The 20445-nt window shown below is 37.9% G+C and overlaps 1 protein-coding gene across 1 annotated transcript in view; it reads right to left on the bottom strand.

The window, feature by feature from the left end:
• IQCJ (IQ motif containing J) overlaps window positions 1–16965 on the bottom strand; it is a gene marked incomplete at its 5' end in the record, with an annotated part of 272628 nt that extends 255663 nt beyond the window's left edge. Inside the window, 3 exons of the mRNA XM_032764825.2 lie at window positions 10721–10871; window positions 15654–15734; window positions 16895–16965. Of these exons, the coding sequence (XP_032620716.2) occupies window positions 10721–10871; window positions 15654–15734; window positions 16895–16965 (303 nt within the window). The remainder of the gene's footprint in view (window positions 1–10720; window positions 10872–15653; window positions 15735–16894) is intronic.
• Window positions 16966–20445: the final 3480 nt, after the last annotated feature.

Below are 20445 nucleotides of genomic sequence, written 5' to 3' on the forward strand. Positions count from 1 at the left end.
GGAACTCCTCCTAACCTTCTGCCCTAGCCACAGATTTACTGAACTAATGATTTTGACAAAAGACACTGCATTTCCCATAGTTACATTCATGATCCATTTTAGATACCTTTTTGCATGTAAAAAAAAAATTGATTGGTTAAGATAACTATTGCTTAAATAACTGGATACCCCACCACATCCAATGACTCCTCACTGCCCCTGCATGTAAACAGTCTGGCCGAACCCTGCAAACATTTACCTACATACTTAACTTTACATGTGAGGAACCCAATTTACATCAACGGTACTCTTCACGTGGATAAATGCACATGGTGGATAGTTACACAAATTAGACTTTCAGTCACTAAAGTGCATTAACTCCAGATCTTCCCTCCAAGCTCCTCCCTGCTCTCTTGCCATACCCCTCCTTTTTACATAATGTCTGTTACTGGGTTTATAAGATTCTTGGGTTATGTATTGTGAAGCTCTGAGTACTCGTCTGTGCTGTTATAAGCAGTAATATACTCACTCCTTAGATGTGGGCTCCCAGACTAAAACAGCAAATTATAGGACTTTTCTGGCACAGTTTGATTTGTACAATATATAAAAAGCAATTCTCATTAATATTTTTGAGATACTTCCAAACATTTGTGACTCAGTATAGCATAAATACCAGACAGGTAATATTTTAAGGTCACCATATGAAATGATTTCATTAGTATTCATAATATATATTAGAATAAATATAATCTTCTGGTAATCTATTATTCTAATAACCACTTATCCCAGTGGGCTAAAAAGTGAAGACAGCAGTGACATATAGAACGTCCAAATCAATGATTCACTCATAACTGAGATAGTGAGGGTCACTGTTAGAGAACAGAGCAAAAATGTTACCCCTTCAGTAGAGTGCAGTGAGCCATAAAGACATTTTCTCAATCAAATATTTTGATTCACAGAAAGTTTCTTTTAATAGGGGGGTGGGTGTGTGTGTGTGTGTGTGTGTGTGTGTGTGTGTGTGTACACGCGCGCAGGTGCACGGGGAAGTAGAAGTAGGGTGTTTTTTAAAAAAAAAAAAGAAAAAAATCTAGTTGGCAGTTTCTGATGATGCGAAGGAATATCCCCTTCGAGACAATGAAGATTCTTATTATTTGTATTGTGATAGTGCCTAAGGATTCTAGTCAGATTAGTACCCATTATGCTAGACACACTAGAAAGAAAACTCACAAAAAAGCCAGTGCTTGCCCTGAGGACCTTACAGTGAAAGTAGCAAGTGCAAGTAGACAGAAATGAGCTTTAGGTGCTTAGTAGTGAGATTATAGAAAGGTGCAGAAGAAAAAAAAATTCACTGCATCCAGAAGTCAAAGCAAAACAATCAATCGAAACGGAAATAATTGCAGCTATTCCTTGTTCTAACGCATTACCTTTGATTTCTTAAGCCTTTAAAGAGAGATCCCAACTCCCAGTCCTCTGCTTTAAACTCCAGGAGGTGAAATCCTGGTCCTATTGAACTCAAGGGAAGTTTTGCTCGACTTCATGGGAGACAGGATTTCACCCTATACCTTTCTTCCTACTTCTAAGTAGTACCGCACTGCAGCAGATAAAGCCAAGATCATTATCGCTAATGCAGACACAATTTATGAATATATGATGTTAGGAAGATTAAATTATTATTTTTAAGCCCTAGGGGTGACAAACAGGTGACACAAATTAAGTACAGAAAATGCACAATGCTGCACAGGACTTTTTGCAACACACTAAGTTGAACCTTTCCACGGCTGAGTGCTGAGGCGCAATCTCAGATGACAGTAGGTGACAAGTATTAAATGAGGTGTATAACATGTCATCAACATATAAATAAATGTTTAACTATAACTAATATTAAACAGCTGGCAGCACTTGAAAGAGGTGTTAAGTTCTACCCAAAAGAGAAATAACTTTCAGGTAGCAGCAGATGATAACATTGTTGACTTGATTTTTGCTTTGTTCCATCTACAAGTCTTTACATAGTAAAGTAAATGTTATGAACAGTTGACTTTATATATGAAGATATGCACCCACGGAGACATTTTAATGGAAAAGTATACTCATTTTATTCTTCAATTATTCATTAGGCACCAATTAGTAAGTATTTAGGCAACTAAGCTCGACTTTTATCCAAATTGTATAATATTACAAAACCTGTAGTAAAGGAAACTGAACACACACACACTGAGTAATGGGATCTAGCAAGCAAAATTGTATTTACATAACTGTTTTAAATTTTTTAAAAATAAACACTTCTAGGGAGGAAAAGGAAATTTCTTGTTGTTTTATTCAACTGCTCTACAAATTTATTTTTTTCCAGTTGCTACAAAAATCTTGACAAATTATTTTGTGACTTGTAAGTAAGTGTAATGGATTTACCTGTGCAAAAGGACAGCAGTTACAAAATTAGACATTTGATCTGATACGTACCCTGATTATGGATACTCAGAGTTGCATACATATCTATGCTATTCTCTGTATCATCCATTGTGTGGAACCATTCTATCTGACCATTAAACTATTTTTTCAAAACTCTTTCCTCCTAGTTCGATTTGTTCTATCATCAAATACTGGCTACTATATTTTAAGTAACAGCCACATATTCTTACTGCCCAGAATAATTTTATACAAAGAATTAAGAATCGTGTTTACAGAGGCATCTTATGTTACTTTAAACAGATGCTGTATTTTTAGTTATTTTTGCTACAAGTGTTAGAAGTTACTTCCTGCAGCATAAACAAAAGTCAAAGAACTGACAATATTAAATATGACAATTGCTATGAATCAAAAACTCTTTTCATCTGCTTATAAAGTTATAAACGTTGGATTCTATTTTTGGTATTCTCCACTAATTCCATTCAACACCAATATCAGATGAAGCATTATTCTATTGCAGAAAATCATGTTTTTAAGTATTTCTAGGCAGTAATGAAGTCACTAAATGGGGAACACAATCATATTAAAATGCAATACATTGTTATATTCTGGTTTGTGAACATTTATATTCCTTCTTACAGATAATTACTAAACCCACTGTATCTTATTTCAGAGTTTAAGAGAAATCTTTAATGCCAGATGCTGCGGAAAGCATATCATTTTGCTTTGAACTCATCTGCATGTAAACATACTAGGGAATTAAAACAGGAATATTTTTAAAATGTATGTTATAAGAATATTTGTCCTGGCCACACGTCCACATGATTGTGTGCTGTCCAGAGTTGTCCATGGTACCAAAGAGTGCAAGCCTTGCCCATTTGAGAGTAAATTATTTACTTTGATTTGAGAGAAATCCATACGCTGCTAGTCAGTAGAATTAACTTATCTGAAAAGAATCACACACACAAAAATCAAAAGGGCTACTGTTATCTTTCTGTTCTCAAGAGGTCGTCTGAAAAGGCCTAGAGACTGGAGAGCAGAAATCTTGGAGTGTTTACAAAAAGGTGGAGATTGGAATGCCTATAGACTGAGTTTTGTCACTTGCCACCACAGAAACTGTAGAGCACAGACTCAACTGCTGAGTTGGAACATATGATGCCAGACAACTAGCTTAAAATATGCACAGAACAAGCTGCTTCTTCCCAAAGAAGCAAATTTACTTCATTCCCATGCCAGTGTTTCAAATTAAAAAGTGAAATACAAATAATCTAGGATACCCACCAATGCTGGGAAAAACTCTGGACACACACCAGCCATTGCTTGCCTATTGAGGATTATCACAGCAGAGAGCAGGCTCTCCCTGGCTCTGACAGATTATGTCTTTGAGACTGAACCATTTAAAGAGTCACATGACACTAAATGATGTCATCCGTAAAATAGGTCACAACTGCAACCATATGTAAAGGAAGGCTCTTTATGAGAATGTTTGGCATTAACATTTTTCTCAAAGAAAAACTTTATAAAGGGTTTAGCCTCTCTAGGAGCACATTTACCCATAGAGACCAGCCTCCAGAAAGGTAATTAAAGGTCATTCTAATCTTATTTATCTAGGTAGTTATTAGTTACAGAACTCAAATGGATGGATCCCATGAATAAAGTCCACTGTGTTGCTAAAAGTTGCATTATCAAGCCTTAACTTTTTAATTGCATGTTAGAAAGAATCAGTTTTAAACAAAGTAGTTTCAATATTTACAGATTTGGCCACCTACTTTGGGGGAAAATGCAGAATTTTCAGGCACAGAGCATAGAAAGAACTGTTTACCTACCCGTTTTTGCAGTGAAGAGAAACAAATGATTTAGATGCAATGTGTTATTTTAAGGATAATTGCCCTTTTTAATCAAACTTTAATTTGTATGTTGCTGCTAATTTTTTTTTTTTTTTTTTTTTTTTTTTTTACAGATTTGAAGATTGCTCATGCATTATTTATGTGTTCGCAGTACAATAATGTCAGATGTTCAATGGAGGTCCTATCCAACTAGTAAGAAAAAAAAAATCAAGTATTACATCTACATGTTTGGCAAAAGCAGTTCTTAATCAGAATGCAAATAGATTTATGAGAAAAGAGTTTTAGCAGAAAATCCCCCTCTCATATCCTACTCCCATATCCTTCCTTCAAGCCATGTCCCCAGTGTGCCATTTTTCTGCCAAAACCCAGAAAAAAAATTGTTTCCAACAGTGACTGGGATTTTCAAATGAGCTCAAGGGAGTTAGGCACTGAATTCCTATCAAATTTCACTGTGATCTGGGTGCATGCCTCCCTTAGGATCCTTTGACAATCTCACCCCCTGCATTATTTTAGCATTCAAATCAGTTATGAACTCTTCTGTATCCTATTAAAGTTATTAATTGTACGGCTATAATGAGTTCATGGCTATAATTCCCAAATGTTACTCATTAATACAAACATTAATGCTAAAAAGATTGTAATTTATAATTATTGAAGTCTTTGAACGTGTCTGCAATCTCTTCTGCAAAACCTGTGGTTTCTTATTAAGAGACTTAATTTTCAGGAAACACATCTTACAGAGATAATTAAGGTAGGGAGAGTCAGAGGCCTTATTGTGGGAGGCCTCTCATACTTTGATCCATTGTTCCCTCTGGCCTTCCTGATCAGCTGTATAGGCTGAATCTTGCTCCACTGAAATCAATGGGAGATTTCCTTCCTGCAGTCAGACCAGGATCAAATCATATGTTTTGGAAGAGGTGGGGGAAGGTATCTAAGGCAGGTGTTGGAAAGTACTAGCGATACTCAGAGCTAGTCTGATCAGCCTTTTTTTGAGGAGATTCCCCCCACCCCCGCATGGCTGATTAACTGAGTTTTCACATTCCTGGCAAGGTTCACAGGGCAAAAATATACCAGCCACCTCCTAAAAATAGGAAGAGTAGCAAAGTGCCAAGGACGTGTATGCCATACAGTAACAGTGCTGTTAATGAGAGTCTATACAAGCAACCAGGAAGGGATTGGTTGGGATCCTCCTACAAGGACTCCTGCCCAACATTCTAACAAGGTAAGCTTTGGAGAAGGAGGTGGCTAAAAGACAGAAAGAATGTTTGACATACAGGATGTGACCTTACTACCATGCACAGGTACAGCACACCACCATGGATAAAGGGAATGGAATCACACTGGCATAAGAACAGTGAACAGAGTGGTGATTTAGGCACAAGATTTAATAAAAGATTAAATAAATGTACCAAATTAGATGAAGTTTACAACAAAAATTTGTCCAAGTTTGTCCACAAAATTCTAAGAAGTGACATCCTGGACTTTGACACACTTACAGCAGTACTACATTTATTGGGGCGCAACTGAAAAGTTACATTTGAATCAAGTTGGAATCTTTTACATTAAATGGCAGAAAAGAAGGATGCCTATTATACGTTTGAACTCCATATTCAACACATGCTGCCCAGTTGAAGTATGCAGGTGTATAATTTCTGTAGTTTAAGGTTTTTCTTTGAAAAATGCAAATACAGTGTAAAGTTAAAGCATGCATTCTCCTGTATGGAAGTTCTGCTGTAAATATAATGTTCCATAAATGCAAAGGACAGAAATGAGCCAAAGTCCAGTGATTACATCACTAAGATCTTAGCCATGCACCGGAGGTTTTGAAACGGGTCTGATTTTTGAAGAATTCTGAAGTACATTTATTTTCCTACAATAGCTGGAATCAGAACCATGGTCGTCAACCAAAATTACTTGGAATGGCTCAATTTGGTCCTTAATATAGAAACTGCCAAATGGAGAGACCCAGTGCAGATGGCTTTTCCCCCTAAATAAAGTGGCAACCTCATATCAACAGAATCTATTATAACAGTAAAAGTTGTGGTTTGGGGAGATCACACAGAGCTGCAATAAGGCTGACATTGCTGGATCATCTCATGGAGGCTTGTTGCCTGTCCATCTCCAGCTGAGGGGCACCCCGCTTGGCAGCGCTGGTGTAGCACATGTGTCACTTGAAGGCATTCCAATTAAGTAGAATTATCATTCTATTTAAGCAGCAGTCTTTACCATTTATCATCATTAGATTTAAATCAGGCCTGCCAGAGACTGTTGTTAGCCCTCAGAACAAACATAACATTCTCTCTCTTTCTTTTGGCTGGCGGGGCAGGGGTAGCAATCCTTTTCCTGATAGGCTAAATTATGGAAATATTTTCTTTTCATACCCTTCTGATATGTTCCTTTTTGGAGTGTATGGTTGATAGAAGATTATTGTTGCTTTCCACTGTGAAAAGTTTTAAATTCAGTTCTTTTGTGCTGTGTCTAAAGACAAATGGATGTATAGTAAGATTTTAAAATTAAACTTGTAGATTTGATGGGGGGTCCCAATTAAGTAGATTTCTTAATGGGGGAGGGCATTATACTACAAAGTATACTACTAAATATAGAAAATTCCAATACATAGGAAACTGTTCAAATATTTGTGTCAAGCCTCATAAATCATTCACACTATATCTGTTTGCATAGATCCAAGAACTAAGAGTTAGATAGTTTGTGATTTCACAATTATTGTGTGCCAGAAAATGTTAACATAGCCTCTCTTCATAATGCATGTGCACCATTCACATATGTTTTGTATGAAGGAGTAAATAACCTGTGAAGTTTGAAGTACATTGCATACACAATTTCATTAAAATGTGCAATCTTTAATTATAAGAAGTTCAGAAAGGTTGGATTTCTGACTACCGATAATCTTTAAGTTTTAACTAAAGTTATTGTGACTAAAACTCTTAAACCCTAGAGGTAAGCCTTTCCTTTCATTAATTGTCATTCTAACCAGCCCTGGTCCCAAAAGAAATGAGGACAAAGATGGCAGCAGTCCAAAAAAATAAATGGGGGCCCTTAGAACCATCTGCTTCTTATAAGCCAGCCAAAAGGAGGAGAGGGCACACCTGGAGGCAATGGTATTGAAATGCCATTGAGGCAAGTAGCCCTGGCTCCAGTGGCAAAATGCCATATAAACAAAGCTTGTTGACTGGCTTAGTGAGGAGGATGAGTATTTTTTTTTTTTTTTAACATCAGGGACACAGTGTCTTCTGCATGTATAGCTGGCTCACTGCCCACTGTGGATACTTTCTTAAATAATGTAGTTGAAGAAGACATGCAAGGTCTGAAGGCTGGAGGATGCAGTCAGCACATATGCAGTTTTTATATACATTTTTATCAAACAAAGAAATAAACACATGTACCTGGGAAGAGCAGTGATAATGAAGTTAGAAACATAACTCTTTGAAGATTGAGAGTTTCCTCCTCCGTTTAATAGTTCCCTTTCTATAGCATGAGTTTTAAAGTGAAGCACTGATATGAGAGTTTTCTGAATACATGAATGAAGGTAGCTGGTCCAAAACAAGTGCCACTGCATAGAACTAAAGGCATTTTAATCAATGGTTTGTCAAGCTGCTGAGATTCAGAGTGACACAGATTCAATTCAGAGACAAAATGTATATGGTTATCCACAGCAAACTAGGCTAAGCCACAGCTCGCTGAATAGTGCACGATCAGAATCCAGTTAAGGAGGGTTCACGTCACCATAGATCAATAAGTAGTGATCAAATGATTGATTACATGTCAGGCACATCATACTACCCTCAGGCAAATTCAATTTTACTGGCTTTCCTAAGCTTATGAAAACCAAATAGCCTAAAAAAAAAAAAAACCACCCTTATAAAAACCCACTAGAAATAAAAGTTGTGATATGATTGACTGAAGAGAATTTCAACCCACTAAATCAGAGTCGAGGCAGCTGGTTTAGAGAAAGAAATTAATCTCATTATTTTGCCCCAAAATTCCCATAACTTCTTAATGATTCTTTTTAATTATTGCTTTGTGTTTCTGTATTCCTGGTTCTAACTATGACCAAAAGAAGGAAGTATCATATTTGATGAATTCAAATTATAAATTCTAATTACTATCTGAACTTGAGGTTCAACAAGTGTTAGTCATCCTCACTCAGTTTATGCACATTTTGGATACATCACTTTGCAATATGTACTGTGTATATGAGGCAATGCCCAGCCAATCCATCTCAAATGCACATCTTAGGTTCTGACCAGTTGTGTGTGTGGTTTTTGTTTGGGGTCCCCCCCCAACTCAGGTAACCTTTTCACCAGACTGTTACCTTCCACATTTTTCAGTTCTTTTAATGTTTCTTTCCTGCTCTCTTTCACGTCTGATTTTCAACAGGGGGTGCAAAAAAGGGAAATAGGTAAGATGAGAAAGGGGGAAGTCAAAAATAAACTAACAAGTTTTTAAATATAGTGACTGCTCTCAGCCTGGATCACCCCCTTTCCTTGGCAGTTTCTTTAACAAGATTTTATTACCTCATAGGATAACTATTTTAATAGATTGTGAGATGCGCAAATGCTTTGGTAATTGGGTCCTTATAAGTACTATACCTAAGATAGACAGCTAGTCCTTCACCTTCAGAAAACAGATTTCGTTTTCTTAAAGGGAAACAATAGAAGAGTCTTAGCATTATCAAAAGTCAAGGAAAATGATTCCTCTTTCCTTATTCTAACGTTGGCAAGTATACAGAGGACTGGAATTCCTGAAGTGAGCATTTCTTTAAAAAAAACAAAAACCCCAAAAGCAACACTAGTGACCATGCTTCATTTTCCACATAAAATAATAAAATTCAAAATGTGCTAATTTTGTTGAAAGACATGAAAGCAATACAAGTAGTTTTCCAGATTAAGTTCCCTCCCTCCACCCACACTGCAAAACGAAGCCCTTAAACCAAAAAAAAATGTTCTTGTGTGGAAGAAGAGAGCCATCTTGTGGTATTTCAACAACAGTAAAGCATGATCAAGAAATGGCTATATAAAATATCCAGTGATGTTCTAGTGTCTCACAAACTAGATCTACATTTGTTTTATCTAATAGAGGATAATAACCCATTTAGTGCATATTATATTACATTCAGAACTCAGTATTGCAGTATGGTCTTATACTAAGAATGTCGCCTCTAGGTATGAATAGAAAACATCCAAAAATAAAACAGTAATATTTTATTGAAAACTGTCAGGTTTAAAATATCCTAACTCACTATGGTGTCACAGAAGACAATGGCTAGGGGAAACAGTTTATTTAGTTTAAGTTTATCTGAATAATGTAGTTGGTAGGCTAAAAAGGGCCCTTCAGAAGAGCTGTGTGCTTAATACTATAATATTTTGTTGTTTCTGTGCAAAAGGTAGCAGATTATACAAAATTCTGTTGCTTGATTTTCAGAGTCTTGGAGACCTGAATGTAAATTTTTACCAAATCTAGTCATGGTTAAACTTACAAGTAACAATTCACATATAAGTATGGCTAAGTATCTTCCATCTACCTGTGATTGGAAAACCAGTTCTTGCATGTCTGTTGGTGAATTTTGAGGTCACCAAAATTATGACCTGAGAAGCAATATACAATGTACCTGACCATATATACTTCCCACTATTTAGAGGACACCACTGCAGCCAAAGCTAGAATGCCCCCTGCCTTGATCTATTTGAAAGGCCTGGCATGGCATGATAGGCTACAATTTCCTGCATGTTTTTGGAGGCTATTTGTATTGTTTGTGTTTTCATTCTGAATCAGTTTAGTAAAAGTTATATCAAAATCAATGTAATCTGTCACAGATTTGAAACAGGTTACAGATCAGTATGATTGATTCATTTATTTTTAGACCCAAAGAGTTCCAGAGAAGGTCACAATTCTTCATAATGTTCCTGAGTGCTAGATATTGCATTTGGTTCTCTGATTTACCACATTTTAGAAAAGTGTGTATAATCTCCCCTGAAGAGGATCAAATATTCCTTCCAAAGCCATGATCATTAAATTGGCTTATATACCTCTTTTAGAGAGCAGCATGGGAATCACATTTATATTGCAGAACAGCACCAGGTTTCCTCACCTTCTCCCAGAGAACACAAACACAAAACTCTGAGGATATGCTTAACTAAGGATCCATACTTTTTTCAGGAGAGCAAAGTATCAATGAAAATCTGTCCTTCAGTGGCTGCTAACATCACCTAAAATGTTTAGCAATCAATGTTGCTTTGTGTGGCTCTGGGAAAAAAGGTCTGATGCACAGTTGCAATCTTACTTGTTTAAACACTTTTGCCTTAATGCATGTTTGAGAAACCATGAAATTCTGTCACTCTAAAAGTTTTTACTTTGTAATTAGTCAAAAGCTTAATCCTAAATTCCCCCCACCTGACTTGAATAGTTCATTTATATCAATGCCTGCTGATGAACCCAGCAAAGAAGTAGTTGTAGAGAGAAACTATACTTACAGGAGTGCTGCCATCGGAAAAAGCGTTCATGCTGATCGAACTGCTCATTTTGTCAGATGACAAGGAAGGTGGTGATGGACTGCGCTTCTCCAGGTGGTCCTGGTGCAGCAAATCCTGATGCTGCAGGTATTTGCGCCATGCTCGCTGAATACTGATTGCAATTCAAAATAAAGGTGAATATGTATAAACAGGTTCTCCATCCAGCACTTCATAAAGATCGAGGAGATTTTCTCTGGGGGGGTGAATAAGAGCTATAGTGTGAATAAGAGCTATAGTCCATTTCTACTGGATAATTTGTATGATCAGCCTGCGCATTTTCTCATTGCAGTAATTTCTCTTTTTTTTCAACATATACGTCTCTCACTGTAATTTTACCTAGCCAGGACACCAGCAGGACAGAGAGTCATACACAACACACTTTAAAAGAACATTAAGCTTCTGATGTAGACTAGCAAAAACTTAACTTCTGACTTAAGGCTGAATTTGTCTTTGGAAGAGAAGCACCACACTGGCAGACTCCTCCTTCCACAGTTACACTAGGAGCTTTTCATTCCAAATTTTCAGCTTGAAACAAGTTTATACAGTTCTCATATTAAATTTAGTAAAACACAGGAATTGGCATTTCCAACAGGACTGTTAACGTCTTAATTTATGAGAGTACCATGTAATATATACTTGATTTTGGGTGCTAGGCAAATACAAATAAGCAAAAGACTTTGCTTTCTAAGTGAAATTTTATTTTTATAGCATGATTTCAAATACTCAGATTCCCTGTTCCTAATTATATCTCCGTTGCTGTACTTGTCACCAGATGGCAGTGTGATATCAACTATGCATTTAGGCGGGGGGAAAGACAGATTTATAAGAAATATTAGTCATTAAAAATTTCTAGAAAAGTAATAGCTTTAATGTGAAATGTTTGAATGCATGCCACGTATGATCTATGTACTCCACGGAAAGTCGATACTAAATTTGTTGTAATGCTCCTTATTTATCTGTTTTAGTCTAACAGGCTATTGATAACATCTTCTGCATTTAAAACAATGGAGGTTTTAATTTAATTGGGTGTGAAAATTAAAAAAAACAAAAGACTGTTCTCAGTGGTACCTGATGACAGAACAAGGAGTAATGGTCTCAAGTTGCAGTGGGGGAGGTTTAGGTTGGAAATTAGGAAAAACTTTTTCACTCAGAGAGTGGTGAAGCACTGGAATGGGTTACCTAGGGAGGTGGTGGAATCTCCTTCCTTAGAGGTTTTTAAGGTCAGGCTTGACAAAGCCCTGGCTGGGTTGATTTAGTTGGGAATTGGTCCTGCTTTGAGCAGGGGGTTGGACTAGATGACCTCCTGAGGTCCCTTCCAACCCTGATATTCTATGAAAACAATCGGTACAATTTTATTTATTTTGATATTACATTAATTTATTTTATACTCCCTCACTTTCATTTTTTTTTTTTATTAACAACATATAAATGCAACACAGAAGTTGTCAGAGAGAAGGCTGGGGGGTTTAGGTGCAGAGTACAAAGGCAATTAAGATTTTGTGACCTGAGGAGATGGACACAGGAGGAACATTGGATTGTGTGATAAGCACATTAGCTGCTTCTGCCTACTAAAACATCCCTTCTATTTCAGCAGGGGTGTGTTTGATCAGACCAGCAAGTGAGTGGCCATCCTGGATGTCTGGTTCAGAGGGAGTGTGTGACCTCTGGTACCCAAGTTCCCTCTCCTTCTCCTTCCCACCTGCTCACAATGCACATGGGGATCATGCATGGGTAGGGGTGGGGGAGGCTGGAGTCTCCTCCCCCAGTCACCCACTGGTTAATTCAGAGGTGCATGAAGGAGCTGATTGGCTCCACCAAATCTCCCATCCCCTCTGTATTTAAGCATTCCAAGTACCTAGCACCCATTCTTGCCCCTGGATGCTTCCCCACCCACCTGGTCCTGTAGAAGGTGTAGATGTGTCACAGCTGCATTTCCAGGCTTGCTGGAGGTCTAATGAGAACCCCTGATCCTTCCTTAGGAAGGAATTTTTCCCTCTGAGCAAGACTAGTGTTGGATCCTGGAGGTGTGGTAGATGGAGACAAAGGTAAGGGACATCACTTGCAGGGGTGGAGGTAACTGAAAGTCTAATATAGGTACCACTTGCAGCTGGTGTCCCGTGTGAGTAATAGGCTTCAGGGACCCAGCTCCTGTGAAAAACCTGAGCACAGAAGCCAGGAGGTAGTGGTGAACTGTGAACTCTCCTCATCTGCCCTCCTTCCCACTCGCAAGGACAAGGTAGTGGGATTCAGCAATGGAGTGAGCCAAACTAATGATTAAGGGGATCAATCCTAATTCCTTGGTTGTATAGCATGAACCCACATTTAACCTCTCATGGGACTCAATTAATGCCTTGTCAGCCCCCATTTACTGTTCAGTTTAATAAATGACCACCTGCTGGTTTAAGTTCATTCTTGTGTCTATGTCTTTGTTCTCTGTGATGCCCTGATCTTTAGGTTTCAGAGTTAACAACCCTTTGAGAAACATGGCTACAGTTTACATCTCCCACAGCTCTTGTTACCTACAGGTTACCTGCAGACTCAGGAAGACATAGCTATTGATTTACATTGGGTTAATGTTCTTAAGGATTTATTCACAGGTGTGAGAGCAAGAAAATTTTTTAAAAAACAGTGAATACTTAGATTTCGAAGCACATTTCTGTGGCAAGGTCTCTGGACATGGAATCTCAGAACACAGAGTGTGCTGGGTATAATTTTGCATAGATATGAACATTCAGTTGCCTACAAGAAACAGGGATGATCAGAGGACCAAATAAATTACTCCTATTTCTAGAAAATATTTTATCTAGATTTCAAGCATTTTTTTTGTTTTAAATTTTTTAAAAATAAAAAAGAAATTTTAAACAAAAATGTTTTGAATTGAAAAAATCAAAGTTTTGTTTATAAATATCAACGTGAAATATTTCATTTTTCCATATTTTAGGTAGATATTTTTATAAAAACAATTTATTAATCTATATGAATTTATGAAATATTTTGGTGGCACTGAATTATATGCTGTTTGGTTTGGTTTTACAAAAAACATTTTGATCAAAAAATTTCCCCCAGGTCTAGTTATGACAAAATAGATCCTGGCAGTGCTGTCCTTCCTTGCCAGTCTCTCGAACCCATTACTGCATGGTACTCCATAAAATACAATAAACAAAGAGCTATTTCACAGAGCTTATCATTTCTAGCCCTACATTTTTCTCAACTGGATATAAACTGGGCAGTGGGGGGAAGTGACATTAGGTGTGAAGAGAGGTAAGTTAAGGAAATGCTCCCAGGACAATGTGAACAAAAGGTCTGTAGGGCCCTTGACCCACGTTCTAAAGACAGTCATATAGTGGTTGGTTTTTAGTTTCTGGGAACAGAGATTTAGAGTATGATGAGGCTGCAAATAATTTACAACAGGAATGTAGTGCTGTCTCCCTGCCTTCCTACACCCTCTTCTGTTAGTCTCCACGTCTCTCTGTAAGTGTGCAAAGTAATGGGTGGGAGGGAGAAACTTCAGCTCCTTGGAGGTGGATGTGTGGGAGGTTTGGTCTGCAATCTTTTTGGGGTGGGGGTGGTTCCTGCTGGGATTTGAACAAATAGCCAGAAAATAAGGTAGGTCTTTTTTCTTCTCCAGTGCAAGATGGTGCAGTTCAGTGGTGCAAGAGTAGGGAGTTGGGGGGAACTGGCTGAAGCATCCCTATTGATGGTTCATGAGTAAGTCAGTTGGCTGTGTCCCCTGCCTGTGGATGACTATGTAAGTGCAGGGCCTGCCAGAGGCTTGGAACTTAATATTAGCATCACAGCGTGGGGGATAACCCGGGTTGGTGGGTTTGAAGGGCTCAGCACTCCCACAGTCCAGGTTGCATCCTGAGGACCTTGTCACACCCAGGTCCTTAGAAAGCCGGGTTAGGCCCAAAATAGTGTCCATTATGGTATCACCAGTCTGTAGATACTTTGGAATTAGACACCTAAGTACATTTGTTTTGACTTTATACAATTATTTGGAAAATGTTTAGAGAATCTACTAAGACTTCAAATTCTGAGTGTTATTGAAGTAGTTAAAAATTATGATTTAAAACTCGTAACTTCACACATGAAACATGGATATCTTATTCACTTCAATCAGTTTTATGGTTCAGTGCATTATGTTTACATGGAGATGCATTTATCCGTAACACTTTCCATTTTCAGTAAAGGGAGGATATTAAATTTTCCAGACATACCTATCTTCTAGAAAATTCTCTGAGAATATATATATATATTCTTGCATCTAGTCAATAGTTGCATCACTAAATGACACTGACTTGATTTTAATTTTAAACCTCATGTCCCATTAATATTTTAATATTGTATTAATATTTTAATATCATAAAAACATTTCAGCCTTGCTTTCCAGTAGAAAGTGAAATTCAGTGTGAAAATATAGTTATGAATAATGTTCTTTACGTAAACTTGCATTGTATCTCGGAAGTCACATAAAAGGTCGAGTGAGGCTACTTGAGGCAACTTAAACTTAAGCACCCTAAGTTTTCTAAGGTTCCAAAAATGCTACAAGGCGCCTTCTTCCCTGTCTCTGTTTTCTGTTTCCCTCTAGGGATGTACAAATTCCCTTTACATACAGTTATCAAGCAGATTCTGAAATAGTCCCTCAATTTTACATGGTTAAATACAAAATTGGTGCAATTGTAACAAGTACGGCATTAAGGCCCCAGTTCAGCAGAACCACTTATGTGCTTAAATTATTCATGTGCTTAATTACCTTACTAAATTGAGACCTCGAGATTTTTTCTATTTAAAACTACTTGGAAATCCAAGACAAACACTATATGAATTCAGCTCAACAGAAGTTTAACGCTCTTAACTGTATTGATGAATCATTTAAACATATTCTATTACTTACATTTTCACTTTTGATTCCAGGGGCTGCAAGTTGATACGATATTTTTCGATATTATTGTCCACATCCATAGCAATCTGATGGCTATAAAAAATGTTTTAATCTATTTCAGCTGACATTTTTATAATCAGTATGAAACTATATTCAGACATTTTGATATGTACATAACAGAGCTACTTATTTAAAAATGCCATGGGGGGAGGGGGAAGGGGGGGGAGACACAGCATCCAACCCCACTTAGAAGGGAAAAAAAAAAAAAAAAAAAAAAAAAATGAATTCCAAATTACAGTTCCTATCCTGCAATCAGATGCTTGCAGATTTCAGGCTTCAACACTAGACCTTTCAGTTTCAGATGCTATAGACCAAAGACAAATACGCCTGGTAAAGAAACTGATGGACATAAAAAACAGTGACAAGTATAACATATTTCTGCTAATTTAACTTCTATCTCAGAGGCTATACTTGAAAAGCTGGCATGTAAAATGGAAATACTATAACGCAAATTAATTAATTACAGTAGCAAAAGTCATGCAAGAATAAGGAGAGATTCTTATCAACAGAAGTTGACAAAGGAATTTATACTGCAAAGTTTGATAAATTTAAGAAAACCATAAAAACGCTGGAAGATAAAACTGAAGATCTCAAGAACAGAGGTGAACTCACAACGGGACATTGGCTTGGATAGGACTAATTGCATGAGCGAGGACACTGGGCATGAGACGAATTCACAGGATGAACTCCACAAGTGTGAAATCAATTTTTATTTTGAGACTTTGACACCCAATTACATCATTTAACCAGCAGAACTTTTCAGAAGTTCTCCTCCCTTACATAAAAATCAGCAAATATTTAGGTGTGAGATATAAAGCCATAAACATTCTTTAGCATCTCTCCAAGTGTTCACACACAAAAAACCCAAAAAAAACCCAAAAAACCTCTGCCAGCATGCCTCAGAAGGCAATAGTTACAGAGCAAACTTATATTGAGAGCACATATTTAAAGCAAGTGATTACTCTTTGCTATGTCCCCTTTTGTGTTTTGCTATTCTACTTTGTACAGCTCACACACCTGCTCCCGGTGTCCTGACAATAGCTGTAGCATCTTCAAACAATATAATTCTTTCAAACTATCTTGTCCAGTGCGCTAATCGTTATACTAAAAAAATATTGCTTGAGTGACAGCAATTTTTTACTATATTATGTGAAAATGCTATGCAAACCACTCCAAAATCTTTTCATACATACCTTTCAAGTAAATAGTTGTCATCACTAACTTGTTCTAACGTATGCTGCAGCCTTTTGGGTTCTTCCTGCAGGGAAAGAAACAACAAGTTTCAACATGCTGACTTTATTATTATTAGCAAACATTTATATTGCAGTAGTGCCTGACCCCTCACCCAAATCAGGACCGCATTGTACTAGGCACTGTACAGACATATAGTAAACAGCAGTCCTTGCCCCAATCTTTATCTAAACACCTGTTCTTAGATTTCTAACCACATTTATTTATCACAAAGTACCTTACAAAGGTGGTCAGTATCATTATCACTAGCTATCCATGGGGAAACTGAGGCACAGAGGTGAAGTCCAAGGTCACCCACCTTTGCACACACGTTTCTGTTTACAAATGCATCCAAAAAGGTACTTCAATAAGTGAGTAAAATAGACAGAACCACCACCTCCAATGAATCATATACCTCAAGCCTCAAGGAATTCCAAATGCCAAATTCACAACAGCTAAAGCCAGTCGCCTATATTATCTTAGCCTGTACTTCACAATAGCTAACACCTAGCTACAGAAAAAAGAACAGAAGTACTTGTGGCACCTTAGAGACTAAAATTTATTTGAGCATAAGCTTTTGTGGGCTACAGCCCACTTCATCAGATGTATAGACTGGAACTTACAGCAAGAAGATATTTATACATACAGAGAACATGAAAAGGTGGAAGTAGCCATACCAACTGTAAGAGGCCAATCAACTGAGATAAGCTATCATCAGCAGGAGAAAAAAAACTTTTTAATGGCCCAACCCTTCCCGCTCCGTTCAACCTAAGTTATTGTATTATTCAGTCTCTCTTGAGTCTGTTTTGAAGTTTTTCTGTTGCAAGAACTCACTCAAGCCTGTCACTGAGTGGCAGAGGCTGAGTGGTTCCCAACTGTTTTTGAATTTATATTCTGTCGATGAGTGTCCATTTGTCTTTTGCAGACTATCTGGTTTGGCCAATGTATATGGCAGAGGGACATTGCTGGCACATGATGGCATATATCACATTGGTAGATGTGCAGGTGAACAAGCCCCGATGGCATGGCTGATGTGATTAGATCCTATGATGGTGTCACTTGAATAGATATGTGGACAGATTTGGCATCGGACTTTGTTGCAAGGATAGGTTCCTGGGTTAGTGTTTTTGTTGTGTGGTGTGTGGTTGCTGGTGAGTATTTGCTTCAGGTTTGGGGCTGTCTATAAGCAAGGATTGGTCTTTTTCCCCCAAGATCTGTGAGAGTGAGGGATCCTTTTTCAGGATAGGTTGTAGATCTTTGATGATGTGCTGGAGTGGTTTTTAGTTGAGGGCTGAAGGTGACAGCTAATGGTGTTCTGTTATTTTCTGTTAGGCCTGTCCTGTATTAGGTGACTTCTGGGTACTCTTCTGGGTCTGTCAATCTGTTTTTTCACTTCAACAGGTGGGTATTGTCATTTTAAGAATGGTTGATAGAGATCTTGTAGGTGTTTGTCTCTATCTGAGGGGTTGGAGCAAATGCAGTTGTATCTTAGAGCTTGGCTGTAGACAATGGATCATGTGGTGTGTCCTGGATGGAAGCTGGAGGCATGTAGGTAAATATAGCGGTCAGTAGGTTTCTGATATAGGATGGTGTTTGTGTGACCAATCGCTTATTAGCACAGTAACATCTAGGAAATGGACTGCTTGTGTGGATTGGTCTAGGCTGAGGTTGATGGTGGGATGGAAATTGTTAAAATCATGGTGGAATTCTTCAAGGGCTTCTTTTCCATCTTCATCATCTGGACCCATCATCTAGACCAGCCTGGTGTGTTTTGTAATCCAAAACAAACACCTAATGTCAACTGAGGGGAAACCAGTAAATTCTTCAACATGCCCAGGACTTTCCCTGAAAAATAGGTACTGAACCTGCAAAAACTAGTCTGAAGGTAATTCCCTATTGTTGTGTATTTATCTTTTCTGATTAAGAAAAAGTAGACATGGACAAGAAACTGCCAAGAGTTCTCACTTTCAGCCATTTTCTTTTGTTCTACCAGTGAACAATGCTAAGATCTCATAATTAATGGAATCACTAGCTGGGACTAAGCCCAACATCTTTACAGTGGTGTCACCATTAGTCCCTGTTTTTTTTGTAGAGGAAATTCCTTAGATCTCTATTAGCAAAAACATGTCGGGGATTGTTTAAATCCAAACATGGTTCAGTTCCTCCTCCCTTTCCAGTTAATAGGAGTTTTCCCATGAATTTAATAGGAGTTCAATCTAGCTGTTAAATCACAGCTCTGCGCTACTGTTTGAGAAGCAGAAACTGAATCTGATTGGCAGGTTTTTATTGTCCAAAAGTTGTGACAAAAGGAAAAAAAACCACTTAAATTTTTAAAATTCCTTCACTTTTAATAAAACCGATTAGTAACCAGTGAGAAAACTGGTTTACAAATATGACTCAAAGCAGGATTTTTAAACCTGATTGTGTTTAGTTTTGTTTTGCTTGAAATATAAATCTAAATAACAATGAACTGCTGAATAAGGTTTAGGACAGCTCAGGACAGGGCTGTTGGTCACCAAGGTCCCCTAGAAAAGCAATCCAAAGCACCTCTAGGGTCTAGGCTGGAGTACAGCCATATTCCTTTACTGCTCCCTGACAGGGAATGAAATCTCAGAACATACTGCAAAAAGATTCCCTATAACACCCAACACTGCTTTCTCACAATGAAAGGGATACAGAGAGGACTATTAGTCAACTCCCATATAGAAATAGAGTTAATCTAGTAGCGCATAGAAATTCTAGGGAGCAGCACTGATATTGAGTATTTGTATTACAGTACAGTACAGACCAAGAGGCCCCAATCAGTGATTTAGGAGGTGGAGTGGAGGAGCAGGCTCATTGTGCTAGGCGCTGTACGGATGTGTAGTACAGAGTCCCTGCTGAAAGAGTTTACAATCTTGGATAATGACAAGATGCTACAGATGGATGAAATGAACAGGAATGTGTGAAAACTAAGACAGACCCATAGAAGCATGTTTTCGTATAGACTAACTTTGTACACAACATAACTCACTACCAGTCTTGCCATTAGTAACCAGCCGGTTTTTGTAGGCATCGTGGCAGAACCGAGTCTTAAAGAGAGATCTGAAGGACAATAAAATGCCAGTTTTACATTTGTTTTCCTGTGAAATTTCAGTCATAAATGAGGGGTGGAGTGGAAAAGTGTGTGGAGTTGTTTGTGGGAGAAGGAGCTTGTCTCTTCTGTTGCTTGCAGTGCAAGGGCTTCACCCAGCTCAATTCTTGTTTCTGAGTGATGGTTCCAGCCATTGGAAGTCATCACTGGGAACTTCTTAGAGGATACAACTAACGTCACAGGGCTCCCATTTGTCCCTCTTGCAGTGGGTTCTCATTATTAGATGACTGATTCTTTCCCTGGGGTGAGTACCTCATGCAACTGTTTGCACACTCCTCTTTGGGGAGATGGATGTGGCCTATTGCCCCACTTTGCATGGTGAGACCTTCTTCCCAAGCAGCTAAATGCAACCACTGTTTGTGATCTACTCTGGGGAAAGCA

This window comes from Chelonoidis abingdonii, chromosome 8 (genome assembly GCF_003597395.2).
Source record: "Chelonoidis abingdonii isolate Lonesome George chromosome 8, CheloAbing_2.0, whole genome shotgun sequence".
NCBI classification, from domain to species: Eukaryota; Metazoa; Chordata; order Testudines; family Testudinidae; genus Chelonoidis; species Chelonoidis abingdonii.